The 18,062-nt window shown below is 48.7% G+C and overlaps 1 protein-coding gene across 1 annotated transcript in view; it reads left to right on the top strand.

Moving 5' to 3' along the window:
• PLXNA2 (plexin A2) overlaps positions 1-18,062 on the top strand; it is a 228,781-nt gene that overhangs the window by 93,560 nt on the left and 117,159 nt on the right. Inside the window, 1 exon segment of the mRNA XM_006159313.2 lies at positions 3,714-3,848. Coding sequence (XP_006159375.1) covers positions 3,714-3,848 — 135 coding nt within the window.

Genomic DNA, 18,062 nt, shown 5'->3' with positions numbered 1-18,062 from the left:
GCCAGACCTAAGGAAGGGTTGGTTCTGTAGGTCCTGGGACTGAGCTAGCACCTTGAGGAGACTTAAATCCCCTTAGAGAAATGCAGCTATGATCAGGAAGATGGGAGAGGCAGGAAACAATCTAAATTCTCCATCTTAGGAAGACAGAATGCTGAGGCCAAGTCAATCAGAAGTCATGACAAGTGCATCTTCCCTTCAGTCCGGAAATAGCACCAAGACTTCTGTGACTCAAAGCTACTACATTCCCATAAGGATCTTACTGAAGTTGGATCTGTCTGTCTGAGAGCGAATGCTGCTTTGAATGTGAAAGGAACCTCTGTATCCGAGCATTTCCCTAGATAGAGACCCTTTTTCTTCATTCTGCATGCATCTCATAGTCGGGGTGCTCCAAGTGGAGGTGGTTGTCTCAGCCCCGTCATGTCACTGCTGACTCCTAGTCTCTTTCCAGCCTGTGGCCCAAGTTGTTGGCCCCTGACTCCAGCCCTGGAAGTGGGGGCTGTCATGAAAGCTGTCAAGGCAATAGCAGTGAATGCAAGAAGCCTGCTGGCTGAGTAGAAAAGGGACAAGAGTGGAACTTAGGGGACAAAGAAAGAGTCTAACCCACAGGGGAAGTTATTAGGGGTAGAGATGGCTGAGAGAAGTGTATTTGGTCCCACGGAGGTTAACTAACTTCAAGCCTAGAGCCCTCATGTCAACTGTCAAAGCAGGTGAGGAAAACATGACATTCTCACCCCTGGGGTCTAAGCACCAGGGTTGCATTCAGGATCCTCTGTTCCCTATCCCTAGGAGCCCCAGGGCCAGAGCTGTGCACCCCATGGTGGGTTCATGGGCTGCTTTTCACCTGCCCTACATCCAGCCTGACACAGTAGGTGCAAATCACAGCCTGTCTCAGGTCACTCAAGTGTCAGAATTCTCAGAAGAGTAGAGAAAAGGAATGGATGCCCTTGTCCCACTCCTGTGACTCTGAAATAAACAGACCTGTTGACCCTCCCCACTTGGCTAACAGGAACCAAAAATGTATCCATGTATCCTTTCGTGCTAACTGGGGCATCAGGGCCCAAGCCTGGCCTTGGGATGACTAAGGCGAGTCTCTTCCCTCAGAGCTCTCCCTGTCTTGGGAGAAATGGGCAGAGGGAGAAAATGATTAGGAGTACAAAACAGAATCCAAAGAGTGTAAAGGAGGAAAAGCATTCATCTTAAAATCTCCCAGCGAAAATGTCTTTTGGCCTTGCTTTAATTTAGTGCTGAATCCAGTCCCCTCTATCAGCTGGTTCTCAGTCACGTCCTTTTAAACGACATTTCTCAAGCATTTCCTTTTACCCATCACCAGTTAGCTTCCAGCTCCATGCTAGTCCTCAGGGGGTTATAAGAGAAACAGAAACATATCCCTGCTTTTAAAATGTTGACAGCACTTATGCACATCTGAAGCAATTAGAGAACAATTCGAGTAGATGGTCAATACATGTTAGCTGGTACATATACAATGAACAAATCAATCGGTTATAATCCCAGGACAAAATGTCTGGCAGGGGGGAAAAAAGGGCTTCAAAGTGGGAGCAATTAATTAGCCATTACAGAGGTTGGGGCAGGCTTCCTGGAGGAGGTGGGGCTGAAGCTGGAGGGTCTTTAAAGGACAAAGAAAACAAATGAGCTGAGGTGGGGAATAATGGTCAATAGCCAGCGAGGCCAGGAACAAACTGCTAAGGAGTAAGGCACATTCGAACCCAGGACTCCTGCCACCAACCTTTTGTATGACCATAGGGACAGTTCTTTGAGTCTCAGTATGCTCTGTGGGGATTAGCTTCACTAATTTCTCAAACTCAAGACCGGCAGTCTAGCTATCACTGGGAATTTGTTAGAAATGCACATTCTCAGGCAGACCAGCAGTTGGCATAATAGCTATGTCGCTCGACTCTCATGTAGTCGACCACGGTTCGAGTCCTGGACATGGTGGCTTAAACTCATGCCGGGCGCGTGTGTGTGCATGCCCAAGATCCCGAGAGGAGAAAGGAGGAAAAGGGACTACAATGTGGCCATCGGATGACTTCTCAATTTCTCACTTTCTGTCTCTCTGTCTTTCTGGCAAGTGCACATGCCCTATAGCAAAAAAACTCTCAAAAAGAAAAAAATGAAAAGAAAGGAAAAGAAAAGAAAGGAAAGGAAAAGAAATGCACATTCTCAGGCTTCTTCCCCACCAAACTGGAAAGTCGAGGGCGAGCCCAAGGATGTATTATTTTCCCAAGCCCTCTGGGTGACTAAGGACATTAGCTTAAGCTCTGCTGGACTATTCCTCCTTCTAAACCCTGGCTGCTCATTAGATTTACCTGGGGAGCTTTTAAACCCAAGGAAGATGCCTAAGCCCCACCGACAGAGATTCTGATGGATGGATTTGGCGCTGGCATTCATATTTTTCCAAGTTCCCCCGGTGATTCTAACGTGCAGCCCAGGCTGAGCAGAACTAGACTAGAAGAAGGTGCCCAACTCCTTCCTGACTTACTTTCCTGGGGTGGGACTCCTGACTCACCACATCTCCCTGAGTAGGTTTACAGACAGTGGGGGCATATCTTTGGGGACAGAACACCTTTCTGAAACTTGAAACTCTTGATGACCAGCCTCGACTCTCATGTAGTCGACCACGGTTCGAGTCCTGGACATGGTGGCTTAAACTCATGCCGGGCGCGTGTGTGTGCATGCCCAAGATCCCGAGAGGAGAAAGGAGGAAAAGGGACTACAATGTGGCCATCGGATGACTTCTCAATTTCTCACTTTCTGTCTCTCTGTCTTTCTGGCAAGTGCACATGCCCTATAGCAAAAAAACTCTCAAAAAGAAAAAAATGAAAAGAAAGGAAAAGAAAAGAAAGGAAAGGAAAAGAAATGCACATTCTCAGGCTTCTTCCCCACCAAACTGGAAAGTCGAGGGCGAGCCCAAGGATGTATTATTTTCCCAAGCCCTCTGGGTGACTAAGGACATTAGCTTAAGCTCTGCTGGACTATTCCTCCTTCTAAACCCTGGCTGCTCATTAGATTTACCTGGGGAGCTTTTAAACCCAAGGAAGATGCCTAAGCCCCACCGACAGAGATTCTGATGGATGGATTTGGCGCTGGCATTCATATTTTTCCAAGTTCCCCCGGTGATTCTAACGTGCAGCCCAGGCTGAGCAGAACTAGACTAGAAGAAGGTGCCCAACTCCTTCCTGACTTACTTTCCTGGGGTGGGACTCCTGACTCACCACATCTCCCTGAGTAGGTTTACAGACAGTGGGGGCATATCTTTGGGGACAGAACACCTTTCTGAAACTTGAAACTCTTGATGACCAGCTTTTCGATAGTTTGTATAATTGTCCAGCCTGAGGCAAGGACACTGTGTATTGTTCAAGCTCCCACCACAACCATAAATAATACGTGTGCACACTCACACCCACATGCATCACACAGTGCTATAAATATATGTAGATTCATGCAAGAATAACTACATAAAGATATGCAGTATCCTTCCTAAGGGCATATGTGCACACAGAAACCCACCATCATTCTGCTTGGGAAAGGATTCCTTGTGATGGAAACTGGGCTATTTGAAACAAGTGGCGCTTCCCTCTCCGAGTAGCAGCTTGGGATGGTAATTATCTTCTGCAAGCCCCTTGCTCTAGGCAGAGGCCAGTGACCCTGGGGGATGCTGAGTGCAGGTGCTGAGAATACGCTTCTTGTTCTTGCAGATACGGGCTGATGGTCCCCCCCATGGTGGGGTTCAGTACGAGATGGTCTCTGTGCTCAAAGATGGGAGCCCCATCCTCCGAGATATGGCCTTCTCCATTGATCAGCGCTACCTGTACGTCATGTCTGAGAGACAGGTAAGTGCAGATACCCATCCATCCTTTCCAGACTCTTAAGAAATCACTGGTGACCTGTCATCTTGGTTCAGAAGCTATTCTGTCTAACAAGAGACCTCTGGGCTGATTGCACAGGGGTCTTGAGAAGCTGAGCCCCTGTGGGCTTCTGTAGAGAGCCAGAGAGAAACAACTAGGGGCCAGCCACTTCCCGGAGGCTTCTCTCTGGGCCACAGCCCCTGTCTCTGCGAGTGATGTACAGCCCTGCAAGAACGGGCCAGACTGTGCGGAGCAGCTTGGTGTGATTAGGAGGTAGATTTACTGCTCTCGGGCCCATGGAGTCTGCTGCTCAAGGGAGCCAAAGAGGTGTAAATAATCCAGGCCTCCAGGCTGGGCTTGCTTCTGGGAGAGACAGACCCAACACAGGGCCCCTGAAGGAGATAAAAATCTTGGCCTGAGTCTTAGACTGGGGCAGGGTAGAAGCTGGTGAGCTCTGGGAAGCTGAAACTATCCTGCAGAGATGGAGAGCTCTGCAAAGTGGACTTCTGCTCCCTGCTGGATAACAAGCAAGTGCATTCCCTACCCTCTCTGAGAGTGGCGTGTTATTCCTTGAGATTGTATTTGCTTTGGATAGACGTGAGCATGGGGAAGACCGGTGCAGGGAGAACTGCAGTGAAGGGCAAGAGAGGCTGGGATATGAGGATTCGCCAGATCAATGGAGACCCAGCAAGCAAAGCAAAGACCTTAGCCAAGGTCTGTTCATTGCATTCAGTCAGTCAGTAGGTTAACAGCTGTTCAGCAGCAGCTGTGGTCTGGTCATTTTCCTGAATAGGGTGCATTAGATAAAGGCCAAAGCAGGAGAAATGGAAGGAGTCTGTCTCTGCAGCTGGACACTGACTTAGGATGCAAGATGCTGAAGCTGAGAACCCATTAACTTTCACAAGGAGCCTCCCAGCTCATAAGTCATTCCCAGAATACTCTGTAAGGATTTTGGGTGTCCTGGATCAGCTTCCTCCTTCCCAGCATTCTCTTTACCTCCTTTCATTTCAATGGTAAGGAACCTGAACCAGGGACAAGGGTTGAGTGGAGGGGAGAAAGAAGCGAGTGAGCACATGGCAGCATTAAGGCAAGCAGTGATGCAGTTCTAACTTGAAAATGACTTCTTAAGAATAGATGACACAAATCATATGCTAATTGCATGCAAATTACATCCAGATCCTCTTGAACCCACCTGTCTTTCTCACCTTCTTTCATGTGGCCCCTGCAGTTGAGGCATAAACAGGTCCAGATGGGAATTTGGAGCTGGAGGAGGAAGAGGTTTGGCCTAACCTAGAGTGAGTAAGACAGTCTGAGAAATAAGCACTGGACTGTCATTCCAACACAACAGACAGTTGACCTGAAAAAGCTATGTCTGGGCACATGTTAACTGGGAACAAAGTACTGAGAAAACATCAGAATGAATGAGACTAGGTCGCGCTATCGTTCAGTTGATTATGATCTAATGAGAAACAGAGACCTATACCCAGATATTTAGAACATCAGGTTGAATTCCATGAATGCTCTGCCTTTTCTTTCTATTCTTCTTTGTTTTTAAGACACAACAGTATTTCTTAATAAAAATGGTAACTGTTCACCATGGAAATTTAAACAATATATACAGAAAGAAAAATGGCAACAAGTCACCAAACTCTGTTACCCAAAATCATGTAGCAATAGGTATCCTTGGAGGCCAGCAGGTGGCATGGTGGTTAAAGGTGCTGGACTCCCACATGGCCGACTGCGGTTCTAGTCCTGGACCTGACAGCTTACTTTCTCACTTTCTCTCTCTCTCTTGTCCCTCTCTAGCCAAATAAATACATAAAGTTAAATAAAATAATTTAGTAATAGGTATCCTGCATAAGCACCACTCACAGATGCGTATGCAGGAACACACAGACAGAAGGCTGGGTGGAGAGACGGCTACCTACGCAGGTGGATGAAAAAATGGTCAGAGGGTTTGAATCTACCCACATATTGCATGAGCCTTTCGGGAGACAGTGTGGTGCTGAGGACCAGGCAGGAAACTCTGAGAAAGAGCTCTTTCCTTCCCCAAACCAAGAGAGGTCGAAAACAGAGGCATCGGGAACCAGCAGTTAGTGTAATGGCTATGTCGCTGGACTCCCACGTAGTCGACCGCGGTTCGCGTCGTGGACCCGGTGGCTTAAAACTCACGCCGGGCGCGTGTGCGTGCGTGCCCAAGATCCCGAGAGGAGAATGGAGGAGAAGGGATTGCAGTGTGACCATCCCCCCTGGGGGGTGATTTCTCGCTTTCTGTCTCTATGTCTCTCTCTCTCTCTGTCTGTCTGGCGAGCGCATGGGCCCTATAGTGAAAACCCCTCCAAGAAAAAAAAAAAAAAAAACAGAGGCATCAAACAGAAGTGACCAGTGAGACCTTCGTGATCTAAGAACATATTTTGGCAGCATATCTTTTTCTCAAAAATGATGCATTTTGAAAAATGTGGCCAAAGCCCCCTCTCAATAGATTCTGGATATCTGCACTCTGTGGTAGAAATGTGAAAATCTGAAGATAGCATAAAAGGGAGGATAAGTGGATGGTAGAGGGTGGGTGGGAGGGGCGAAGGGAAGAAACACTGAACAGACCCAAGAATGTAAAATTCTCTATTGAAAATAACATATATGGTAAGATCCTTGATTTGATTGTCTCTCTCTCTCTCTCTCTCTCTCTCTCATATATATATATGTGGTAATTTAAAAAATGGAAAAATAATAGGACCAAAAAAGAGGGCCAGTCAGGACTGGAGGCTGACATGATGGGCTTCAGGGACTATAATGACTGCTAGAATCCATACCTCTGAGAACATCAGTCCTGGCCAATCAAAGCATTCACATAGCTTATTTGTAAATATGTTTGTCCTCATCTGCTTCGGGTGCCCATTCTTGGCACAATCCACACCAAACAGAGGGACTAAGTAGTCGCCATTTACAATGAGCAGGTGTAGGAAGAATGTGAATTTAATGCCATGGGGCTATCTCTGGTTGAGTGAGGTATGAGTAGGGGGAGCTCCCTGTAGCAGGTGGCGCTTCAATCAAGAGGCAAAGTCTAAGGGGGATTTGTGGTGGAGCTCGGAGACCTGTCACCTAGAGAGCCGTAAATCACGTAGAAATAGGTACCCAGGTGACTTCACCAGAGTTCGAGTCCAGGGATAAGGGCCAAGAACAGCCCAGGAAACCCATCTGTCTAAAGCTGGCTATGAGTACAGAGTCTTTGCCAACAGCTTGGGCCTCTTAAAGGAAGTCGTTTAATGGGTGGTGGGAGAATAACTGGTCAAAATGACGTCAGGTGATGGGTTCTCATCCAGCTTTGCAGTAAGATCCTCTTACAACTCCAGTTTTCACCTTGATAAATTACAAAAGCCTCCTCAGATAACAGGCTTGTCTCTGAAGTCCTCTGGAGCTCTGGTCTCACCCCATCTCACCATTCAGTATCTGAGTGGCCTTGGAAAAGTCACTTCACCTCCCAGCGTCTCACAAGGTCAATGTTCTAGTCCATTTTGTCGTTAATAACAGAAAATGCCTGAAATTAGGTGATTTCTAAAAATAGAGGTTTATTCAGTCACACTCTGGAGGTCCAAGGTCCAGGGTCATGCCTGGTGTGTGTGTGGTGGGGGGTGGGAGCTACAAAGTCCTGACCACATCAAGAGGGTGCAGCAGGGTGCAGCAGTTGGCCGTGAGTCTCTGTCCTGATGTCATTCCTCCTCTTTGTAACGCCAGGAAAGTCAATCACTAGGGCCCTGCCCTAACAACCTTGATCCTGGTCTCTTCCCAAATGCCTCACCTTTCAACACCGTAATTGGATCAAATCTACCCTGATAATCCCATTACCGTAGCTCACCATGTGAATGGGGGGAGGGAGGTGTATTCAAACACAGCAGTCAATGTCAGGCTCAGCTGAGACAATAACTGGAGAATTTCTCATCACACCGCCTCACACACCACGGAAATGCTTGTCCTTAAGGTTGTGTGGCGCCTTCGGCCTTCAGTGCTTGGGCTTTAAGGTTCCGTTAACTCAGGAGTGTAGCGACGGTGAATGACGACTGAGGAAGGTACGTGGTGTGAGACTCAGCCAGTGGGTACAGATAACAGATAGTCACGGCATCAGATTATGTTTATAATCTTTCAGATATAATAGCCTGAGCCAAGAGGCCTCTGCTGTAGCCCTGACTGGCCCCACTTCTAATTCCTTGAGTGACCTGGGCCCCTCACTTCTCAGGGACGGGTTCTGCCACCTTTGAAGATGGAGATGATGCCTCTAACTCTAGGGTCTCTTTCAGGTGACAGACTTGCCTGAGGTCCTAAGACTGGGGCGTTTCTCTCTCTCTCTAACAGATGATTCCCAAGTACCGTAGAAACACTTGAGGTTAGACCCAGAGATCTGAAAGAGAGATCTGTGAGGCCGCCCATGCTCACATGAGTGTCTTCCCTGAAGGGTGAACATGACAGTGAGAGCAGAAATACTGGTTGGTTATGGAAAAGTGCATACCTGTTTCAAGGCGACAGTTTAAGACTTTGACGTTCCCTAAAAGTCCTCAGACCTTGTAAGACATCCTGGGAACTGGAGCTTCCATCACTTGGCTTGATAAGGAATTCAGGGGAGTCTGTTCCCACCCCTGCTTTCCACCCTGTCCCGAACTCTTGCCTCTCTGTCCCATCCCCAAGCCAGCATGGTGCCCGTTATAGCCTCAGGGTTATGTGGGAAGAGTAGAACCAACCGAGAGTCTGGTCTCATATTCTGCCCAGACAGGTCTCTGTGTCACCACAGAACTAGAGCAATCCAATACAGTGCTAGTCCTCTGTCTCTTCCTCTCTCCCTTAATTAATTAAATGTAATTAAGAAATAGGACTAGTAAGAAGTGTTGGGTCGTTAGTGCCACTGCCTAACGAGTCAATCTGTTAACAGATCTAAGACCGGCCAGCCCCAGGGGAGAATTTGGAAACGATTCCCATCCTTGTGTATTGCCCTGGTGCTCCTGGTGCTCCACAAGGGGAAATCTCACTCCTGCCCAGAAAGCCCACCCCAGCTTCATCAGGGTCAAACAAACAGATATTGTGGCAAGAACACGAGTTGCTCCCGTCCCTCAGTGTCTGGTGGAAGTCAGGCAGCAAAGAGTTCAAGGAAAATCAGGCTACGAGCCAAGTGAAAAACCCAGCAATAAGATGAAAAGAAACAGGAGAGCCTCAGTTTCCACCCAACTTGGCAGGCCGACCACTCCCAGAAAGGGAACGTAACTCCGTATTCAGGGTGGATGGGAAGAGTGTAGGGATGGAAGCAATTATTCTATTTTATACTTTAATTAGTTTGAATTAGCAGAGGGAATAGAGGCATAAAATGATCCAGCGAAGGGTGAAATGGAAAAAGGTGTCACAGTGGAAAGTGCTCCGTGCAGGCTAGGAAGGGCCTCGGGGAACACCAACAGGCTGGTGACAGGTGTGTGTGTGAACTGAGCGGAGGCATGGGACACTGCCTCTTCTTTGAGGCCTGGAGAGAAAAAAAAGAGCCTAGTGGCTGATCTGGCACATGGAAGTCAGAGCGAACGACCTCTATTCCATAGCCACTTACCGGGGGGGATCAGGCTTTGAGAAGAGTTATTTAACACCTCCAAGCCTCAGTTTCTTTATCTGTGTAAGGGGCCTGATAATGGTAACTATTATGAGAGTGGAGACAATACTATGTACATAAATCACCTGGTGCTGTGTCTCACACATAGGCATGGTTGTCAATAAGTAGTAGAGATTGTTATCATTGTTGTCATCAGTAAGTCTTAGAACGTCCCAGCAGCTGGTGTAATGGTTAAGGCGCTGGACTCCCATGTGGTCAACCACAGTTTGAGTCCTGGACCCTACAGCTTGAAACTGACACTGGGTGTGTGTGCACGTGCATGCCCAAATCCCAAGAAGAGAAGGGAAGAGAAGGAATTGTGGTGTGGCCATCCCCCTGGGGGATGCTTTCTGTCTCTCTGGCAAGCACACATGCCCTATAGCAAAAAAATCTCTCTCTGGAAAAAAAAAAAAAAAAAAAAGAACTTCCCTGGTGCTAAGAAAGAACCAGAAGTTGCCCCACTCTAAATTACAACTGGGAGAGGTTCCCAGTTTCAGGAATAGCCTCCAACCTGCTATTCCTACTGCTCCCTCCCAAAGCTCACCTCAGAAGTCTCTGGCCTACCCCAGTGACAGCATTGGGCTAAGTCTCTCATAATCTGCTATTTATTTTAAAAACCCAGGAATGTGCCCGGCAGACTAAACAGTCCAGCTCCCCTCAGCAGCAGCCTCAGGCCCATATGTGAGGCCCAGGAGGCCCATAAAGCAGGCCTCTGTGAATATAAGGGAGGGGACCCTGAGCCCTGCTCATCCCCCAAGCCCTCTGGGTCCTCTCCAGCGGCCTGTGTGAACTCCTGGCCATAAGGGACCATCCCAAGGCCTTGCATTTCTGGCCTCTTCGGGAAGTAATCTCAAGCTCACTGCTAGAGACAGGGCTGCCATTCTCTAAGGAGCAAACACTCAGGCCACAGTGCTAAATGCCCTAATGTGTGTCCAGCAGTAGCTTACACACTGCCCTGGTTACTTATTGCTGTGTAGCAAACTGCCCCAAAATTTAGGCATGGAAAACAACCGTTTTATTTTACTCACAGACTATATAAGTCAGGAGTTCAGGCTGGATTCACCAAAGATGGCTTTTCTCTTTTCTAAATGTCTGCAGTCTCTGTCAGGTGATGGCTGGGGTGAATGACTGGGAGCCAGAATCATCTGGAACTTCTGTCCCACATGTCTGGTTCCTGGGAACTGGTAGCTGGGTTCTGCTAGGACTGTTGGCCCAAGTGCCTTAGACAAGGCCTCTCCATGTGTCTTAGGCTTCCTCCCAGACTGGTGGCCCCCAAGGCAGTCAGGGTTCTTGAGCATGGCAGCACAGGGCCCCAAGAGTGAGTATTCCCGGCAACTAGGGTAGGAATCTTAGTGACTTTTTTTTATGATTTATCTTTGGTAATCAGCCTGTCATTCTCTTCAACTTGACTCTTCACCACGCTGCCACCTGTCACCCAAATGATTCTGATGTGAGTAGCCTGGGAGCCCACTTTAAGACACAAGGCTTCGCTGGGACCAGCAGGTGGCATGGTGGTTAAGGGTGCTAGACTCCCACATGGCCAACTGTGGTTCAAGTTCTGGACCTGGTGACTTGCTTTCTCACTTTCCCTATCTCTCTCTCTCTCACTCACTCTGTCCCTCTCTGACAAATTAGAATAAATAAATAAATAAAGTTAAATAAAGTAATTCTTTATAAAGAAAGAAAGAAAGAAGGCTCTGGAAAGATAAAGACAAGGCTCCCTGTCTGCCAGGGTCAGGGAACCACAGAGCATCAGAATCAGCAAGGACTTCGGTGATCCATGGCCAGCTTCAGCCAGTCTCAGGTGGCGGACACACGTGCACCAGGCGTATGGACTCAGGGAGGTCTCTGGACGCAAATCCAGAACCTTTTCACATGGCTCAGCCTCACACAGTGTCGCGTTTTCCTGCTGTACCACCCTCTACCCCCAGACAACTGACTTAAACCACCTCCTGCTAACGTCATTTAAGAGGGTTGGGACAAGGAGAACATTGGCCTACAGTTTTCGCAAAGAAAGATTATTTTGAAAGATTGTGAAGCCGCCCTTTCCAGAAAGTCTTCAATGCAGACGAGACACCCCCACCACACCCTCGCCAGCAGCTGCATTGGTTGAACACCCCATGCAGGGTCGGGGCAGGATGGAAAGGCCAGAGCTCCAGCAGGCAGACCCAGCCATGTCCTGCAGACTTCCCCAGAGAACTAACTTAAGTTTCCACCATTTGGAAGAGGCCCTGCTAGCTGCTAACCTGGACAAAGAGCCAAAAGAAGACTGCTTTGCAAAGGAGCTGTTGTGATGCATAAGGTAGTAAGTCTCCTACCTGCGGCCCAGCTACTGAACTGCCAAGCCCAAAGGCACCTAAAGACCTTGGGGAAGGGAAAGAAAACATGGGGAGAACCCCACTTCCAGATGTCCCCTGCTCATTTATTTTGACATCTCAGACTATTATTTTGATTATGTTCGTTTGTTTAGTCCAGGCGATAAGACTTCCCAGGGCGCAGGCGGGGCAGGCCTAGGTGTATTTTTACAAGGCACAGAAGTCTTCAGTAACAGGAGCCCTCCATCTGCCTGGGCTGGAAGGCCTTGGCCCAGCCATGTGGGAGGAGGGATGTGAGGGGGCAGGGACTGGAGTTGAGCCTGAGGGACTTTGGGGAGAATTACAGAGTTTGCGGATTAGGAAAGTGAGGATAAGCGAATTGCTGCTGCACTTTTGTTTTCAAGTGTGTCACTTTCGATCCAAGCCTTTGATGCACATGTGTTTCTGGTTAAGGAAGCTGGACCCAGTATGGCCCAGAAGCTGAGCCTCACATCAGTTTCTTTCTCAAAGGAAGGGAAGAATCCTGCCTCCTGGGGCCCTCAGGCGCAGGGTGACCCCCTCAAGCCTGAGTTTTGGTTTTCCCTCTTTCTTTCCTCCATTTCAAATATCAAAGAACAAAGAGGCAGACATGGAGCTGGTTCCCTGGCTGTTAATATTCTCGTCAGAGCATTTTTTTTTAATAAATATTTTCACATGAGGGAAAGGAAATGCAAACCTACCCTATTAATCAGACGCTTGGCTTGTTGTATTTGAGAGAGAAAACCCCAGCCACTTATTTTTAAATCCTTCGGTTTGGAAGAAAATGATTGGATACAATGCCCAGGCTAGGAGAACTGGTGCCAAAAAAACCCACATTTCTCTAAATGGGCAGGGGGTCTGGAGCCTTTTTCTAATCCTTGGCAAGGGATTTGATTTCTCTTTCTAGGTAGGTACTGCTGAAAGCTGACAATGCCCAGAATGATCTTCCTGGGAACAAGAGATGGGAAATCAAAATGCCTCAGTACCAGAAGGAAACCTCTGCCCCCATTCTTTTAAATATGAGCACACCGATGCTCGGAGAGGAGAGTCCCTTCCTTAAGTCATCACCAGAATTACCAGCAGAACCAGGACTCATCCCGATTTAGCTGGACTAACCCAGCCTCCTTTTCTCAACTTGACAGCAGCTTCACTCAGCTCAGGCAAGCGAGAATAAACATGGTCGTGTTTAAAAACTTTCAATTAAAAAAAATTAGAAACAACCTAGGCCCAAGGGAGTCCCTAAAGATGTTCCCAAGGGTCAAATTAAATGAGGGAAAGATTTGCATCTCATTTGCATACACAGACTCATTCATTCAGCAGACCTTGAGTGCCTACCATGTATAATGCATAGAGCTGTCCAGGATGGGTCATTTGCATACGCAAATATAGATAGGGCCATCTTTCTAGAGTAATAGTCCAGCAAAGAGCTTTTAAATAGGGCTGCCCTAAAGAGAGGTACCTAACTGATTTCTTTCTGTTCTTTTCAATGCAACATCATCTCTATTAAATGCACTTTTGTGTAGAGATAAAGTAGAGTCCCCGCCCTTGCCCTTAGGGCAGTCACTTCTGGAGGAGAGGAAGGACGTATAAATAATGAGGTGAGGTGAGTGGCCCGCAGAAGAGATCTACAAGGCGCTCCATGATTGAAGTAAGTCTCGCCAACCAGAAGAGACCTGTCCTTGTTCCCCCTGTGCTTAGTGTCCCTCCAACAGAAGATCCATCCTTTCCCAGACACAGGAGTCTAGGCTACTTGAGCCTCTTGTGTAGCAAAGAGCAGCCCTTAATTTTACAGAAGAGGAGACAGACATCTTGAAGGGGAAGCGACTCTGGAGAAGGAGTGGTGACTGAGCCCAGATTCGGGTGTGGAGACACAAGGACTATCAGCAGTTTCTTGAAAGCCCAAAGAGTATGGACTGTACAGTCTCCCTGTGGGCTTGAGTTCAAGTCCCAGCTCTACTGCTTACTGCTGTGTGACCTTGGACAAAAGGCTTCACCTCTCTGTGCTCTAGTTACCCCCATTTGTAAAGTGGGCATGGTTATGGCATCATCCGCTTGAGGATTAGGTGAAATGAACAAATGCATAAAAAGCACTCTGAGAAGTACCTGGCACATATTACCTGCTTAATGAGTGTTAGTGCAGTAATTATCTTTTCACGCCTGTGACCCCATGCATCCTTGCCAGGCCAAGCCCTCGGATCATGCGCTGCAGATGCCACACCTAGAAAGAAACTTAGTGTGCTGCCCTGCCTCTCCGCTCAAGATGGGCAGGCATCTAATATTTACATTGACTTTTTCTTATTTTTGCTTACAGACATGACAAAAGTTAATACAAGCATCCCATGAGATAAGTATTACTGTCCTTGACTTTTTTACAGATAAGAAAACTGAAATCTGATCTGGTTCAGTAATTTGCCAAGGGCCACAAAGCAGGCAGGAGGCAGGGCTAGGACTCCACCCATACCTCTGCGGCCAAATCGGCACCGCCCTGGGCTTGCAAGACAGCGCCCCCTGGCCGCCGTCTGGCTAAAGAAGCACCTTCCCTCTCGCTCTCCCCCAGCTTGGCTGGGAACTAAAGGGGCTCAGAGACAAGCACGGTAACTGCTCACTTGACACCCCCAAGGAGGTCAGAGTAGTGCACTGCTTTGTTTAAAAGTAAAAAATAAATAAAGGAAAGCCAATACTGCCTTAGGCCCTATGTGGACAGTTGAAATGCCTCTGGTGATCAGAGGCGGAAGAGAAGGACCACGCTAGGAGGTCGCTGCTGTCCTTCATCCTGTATGGCATTCTCCCTTCCCCTGACGACCACCTGGGAAGACAGTATTGTCACCCTCATTAGATTAATGAAAGGTGCAGATAAAAGGGAGGTACAACAGGCTGAGAGACCTTTCCAGGGTGCTGTAGACTCTAAAGAGGCAGAGCCAGGAGTGCAGTGCAGGTCTTTGTGGTGGCAAAGCTCCTGCCCTGCCTGTCCTCCTCCCCCCTCCTCAAGCAGCCCACTCAGGGACCCAAGCAGGTGACGTCACGACAAGCCCCCCCCCCCATTCTCCTGGCCCCATCCACAGCTCGACCACTCTGTTCCTTTGCAAGGAGTGCAGGTGCACGAAGCCCTGACTCAGCCTCTCCCAGGCCCTTCCATGCAGGAACCAGGAAAACCTGGATCAGCTCCATCACCGGCCCTATCTAGGGGCTTTTAGGCTCCAGAAAGCCTCCTGGGTGTGCCATCCTGAGCTGCAGTGACGCCCCAGAACTCTGCAGCCTGCCTTTAAGCTGCTTCCAGGAGCTCTCTCCCATTCTCCCAGAGTTGAGTTTTGGTAATTGAATGTGTTTTATTTAGACCATAACATTTAGTGCCACTTTGGATTTCCAATTAGGCTTCAATCAGATGCCGAGAGTCTGATTCGTTTTGTTGTTTTGATCAACACAAAAGATGGCAACATCAGAGGAGCCGTCATGAAAAGTTATTTCCATCTACTGATGACTAGGACAGTTGCTGTGATGTGAAGTTACAGTTTCAGAGGTGTCAAGAGAAGCACCAGGCAGCAGCAGGGGGATGGGCAGGGAAGGAATCAGGGAACTCTTGGAGAGAAGCCCAATTTGGAGTCCGCTGGGGCACACAGACTGCTGGGCTCCCCCAGAGGGGCTGGACATTGGATGACCTGACAAGGCCTCTCCAGGGCCATGGCCCTGATACCCAGAGGGAGGGAAGGCATTGGTCTCCACGCCAGCAGGAGTCTCACACCAAGGGCTCTGCTTGGACCAACCCCCTCAGGCCTTTGATCCAGAGAGGGCCCCCAAGTACAGGGTTCCCAGGAGCTGGGAAGCTGAGCGTGGTGTGTTTCTTCAGCAACAGGCCTCTGAATTCCACAGCCAGAAGTGACCAGCTGTGCTTTTGCAGAAATATGTCGGGGCTTTTCGCAGCCCCCCTGAGTTCTGGCCAGCTGGTCACACATGCTGCCTGTCAGAGAGAGGTTCTCTCTGGGGCTGGTCTTAAGGATGAAATTTAGCATCAAGCTTTGAGCTGCCAGGTGGGGAGAGGGAGGTGCAGGGACAGCAGCCGGGTGATGGAGAGTGGCCGGGGATGGTAATCACTCATCAGCAAAGAGTTACTCACCAGGGCATCAGAATCAAGGCCGACTGGAGCCTCAGTTTCCCCATTGATAAAATGTATTTGAATGTCCCTTGCACACATATTTGCTGCATTTTTTATAGCCACAAATGTGTATCAAATGGTGGCTGCGTGTAAGCGCTTGGAGGCTACCTGAGTTTGAGTGTGCTTGTGAGGGCAGGGCTGTGTGGGGGGAAGATGGGACCAAACATTCCTGTGTTCTGGGTTGGGAGGGCAGGTAGAAGAGTATCTCCACTAATAAGGGGTTTTCACACAACACCACCGCACTGGAGGAGGTGTGGTTTCAAGCTCCTTCTCTGCCTGGTTTGCTGGTTTTCAGAGGCCAGCTGGCTGCGTTTTTCCAGCTGGCTCTTTGATCTTTCTCTAGCCTGGCCAGCTCAGGGATCCTGTGTCTCTGCCACAACCTCCACTTCACAGTTTGCATGCCACACAGTTTTTGCATCCCCCAAGCTCTTGCTTCTCTGCACCACTTTCTCACCTCCTCCCAGTTCTTCCCACTCCTCATCTCTGCCAACAGGTTGGGATTTGAAATTTCCACCAGGTAGAGGAAAGATTGTCTTTCTCATCTGCTGTTGGTAGCTTCGCAAACACCCTGGATTCAGCCTCTGAACCTCAAATAATATTTACTGGCATGACAAGAGGGAGGTGGGAAGAGCTGCAAGTCGGGGGAGAGAAAGATTGGAAAGGGAAAAATGGACAGAGGTGAGAATGAAGTCTTAGCACTGAGCCACTGGGCCAGTCATCCAACAACCTTGGAGGACCTACTGTGCTCACGGCAGAGTTTGAGAAAGACAAGTAAGCAGTGAGCTGCAGTACGGAATGCAGGGTGCAGGGAATACCTGAGAGGGCATCACCTACTCCAGCCAGGGAGCCACGGGAGGCTTCCTGGAGGAGGAGATGCCCTAAGTGAACCATGAAAAAAGAGGAGCTCACCCAGTGGAATAAAAAGCAAAGGAACAGTGATTGTGAAGGAAAGTGTAGAGGCAAGAGACAGTTTAGCATACTCAAGGACTATTTCCCAAGTCTTGAAAGGATCAGAGCTGAAGGCAAGGGTTAGGAGATATCAATGTTTGCACAATTTCTATAGCATACAGGTATGCAGCCTTCAGGTAGACTCAACTCACCCACCTTTCCCAAGGGGAAAGAAGATTTTGCCCAAAGAGAAGGGACTTCAGGCTCCCCCAGCCCTTGGGAGGACGAACTTGATAGGAAACAATCATGCACCAATCCCTGGTGCTCTCTGCCAGCCAGCCCCCCAGAGGCCTCACACAGGTCATGGATCTCAGCAGCATCTCTAAGAAAGAAGATACCCGTGCTAGGCAGAGCCCTACCACTGTAGCCTTTTGTGATCACACCAACTTCTTCCTCTGGGGAGAGTCATTTCTGTGAAAGTACAGCAAGGAAGACCTCTGCCCATCCTGGGCTCGTGAGAAGAGGTAACAGTGACCGTGTGCCCATTCCATTCATTCATTCATCATTTCTGCATTTATTGGTGGCAAAGAACTTGCCTGTCTGGGCTGCATCCATCTCCCCAACTTAGGTACTTGCCAGATGCTCAGTAAATACTTATTGAAGGTTAGGAAGAAAGGGAGGGGGAAACAAAGAAAGAAAGTACCTATGAAAAGGTGGCAGTTGGATCTGTACACAAAATCTTGGCTCTGCCACTCCTCAAAATGGCCTGGCTTGTTCTCTCTCTCTCTTTCCTTCAGTTTGCCAAAGGGCATGTGCTTGCTGGAGAGAGACAGAGAGGGAAAGTGAGAAAGCACCTCCCATGGGGGATGGTCATGCCACAATCCCTTCTCCACCAGCTCTCCCTCCTTTCAGGACTTTGGGTATGCATCATGCGTGCCTGATGTGTTTTCAAGCTGCCTGTCTGGAACTCAAACCGCACAATTGGCCATGTAGGATCCATCCACCTTGACCCCCACACCACCAGCGGGCCCTTGGCTTGTCCTCTCTAAGCCTCGGTTTTCTCTTCTATAAAGTAGGGACACCAAAAACATGTACTGTATAGGGTTGCTGAGAAGGTTAGATGACTAATCCCTTTGAAAGCCCTGGGACACAGCAAGAGCCAAACCCACAGAAAGGGCTCCAGCCGAGCCCACGGTTTCTCCCTGGTGGAG

Source organism: Tupaia chinensis, unplaced genomic scaffold (genome assembly GCF_000334495.1).
Source record: "Tupaia chinensis unplaced genomic scaffold, TupChi_1.0 Scaffold000627_1, whole genome shotgun sequence".
In the NCBI taxonomy this organism is placed as follows: domain Eukaryota; kingdom Metazoa; phylum Chordata; class Mammalia; order Scandentia; family Tupaiidae; genus Tupaia; species Tupaia belangeri.
Note: the sequence above shows the minus strand (reverse complement) of the source record. Positions and strands in the feature narration are given on the sequence as shown.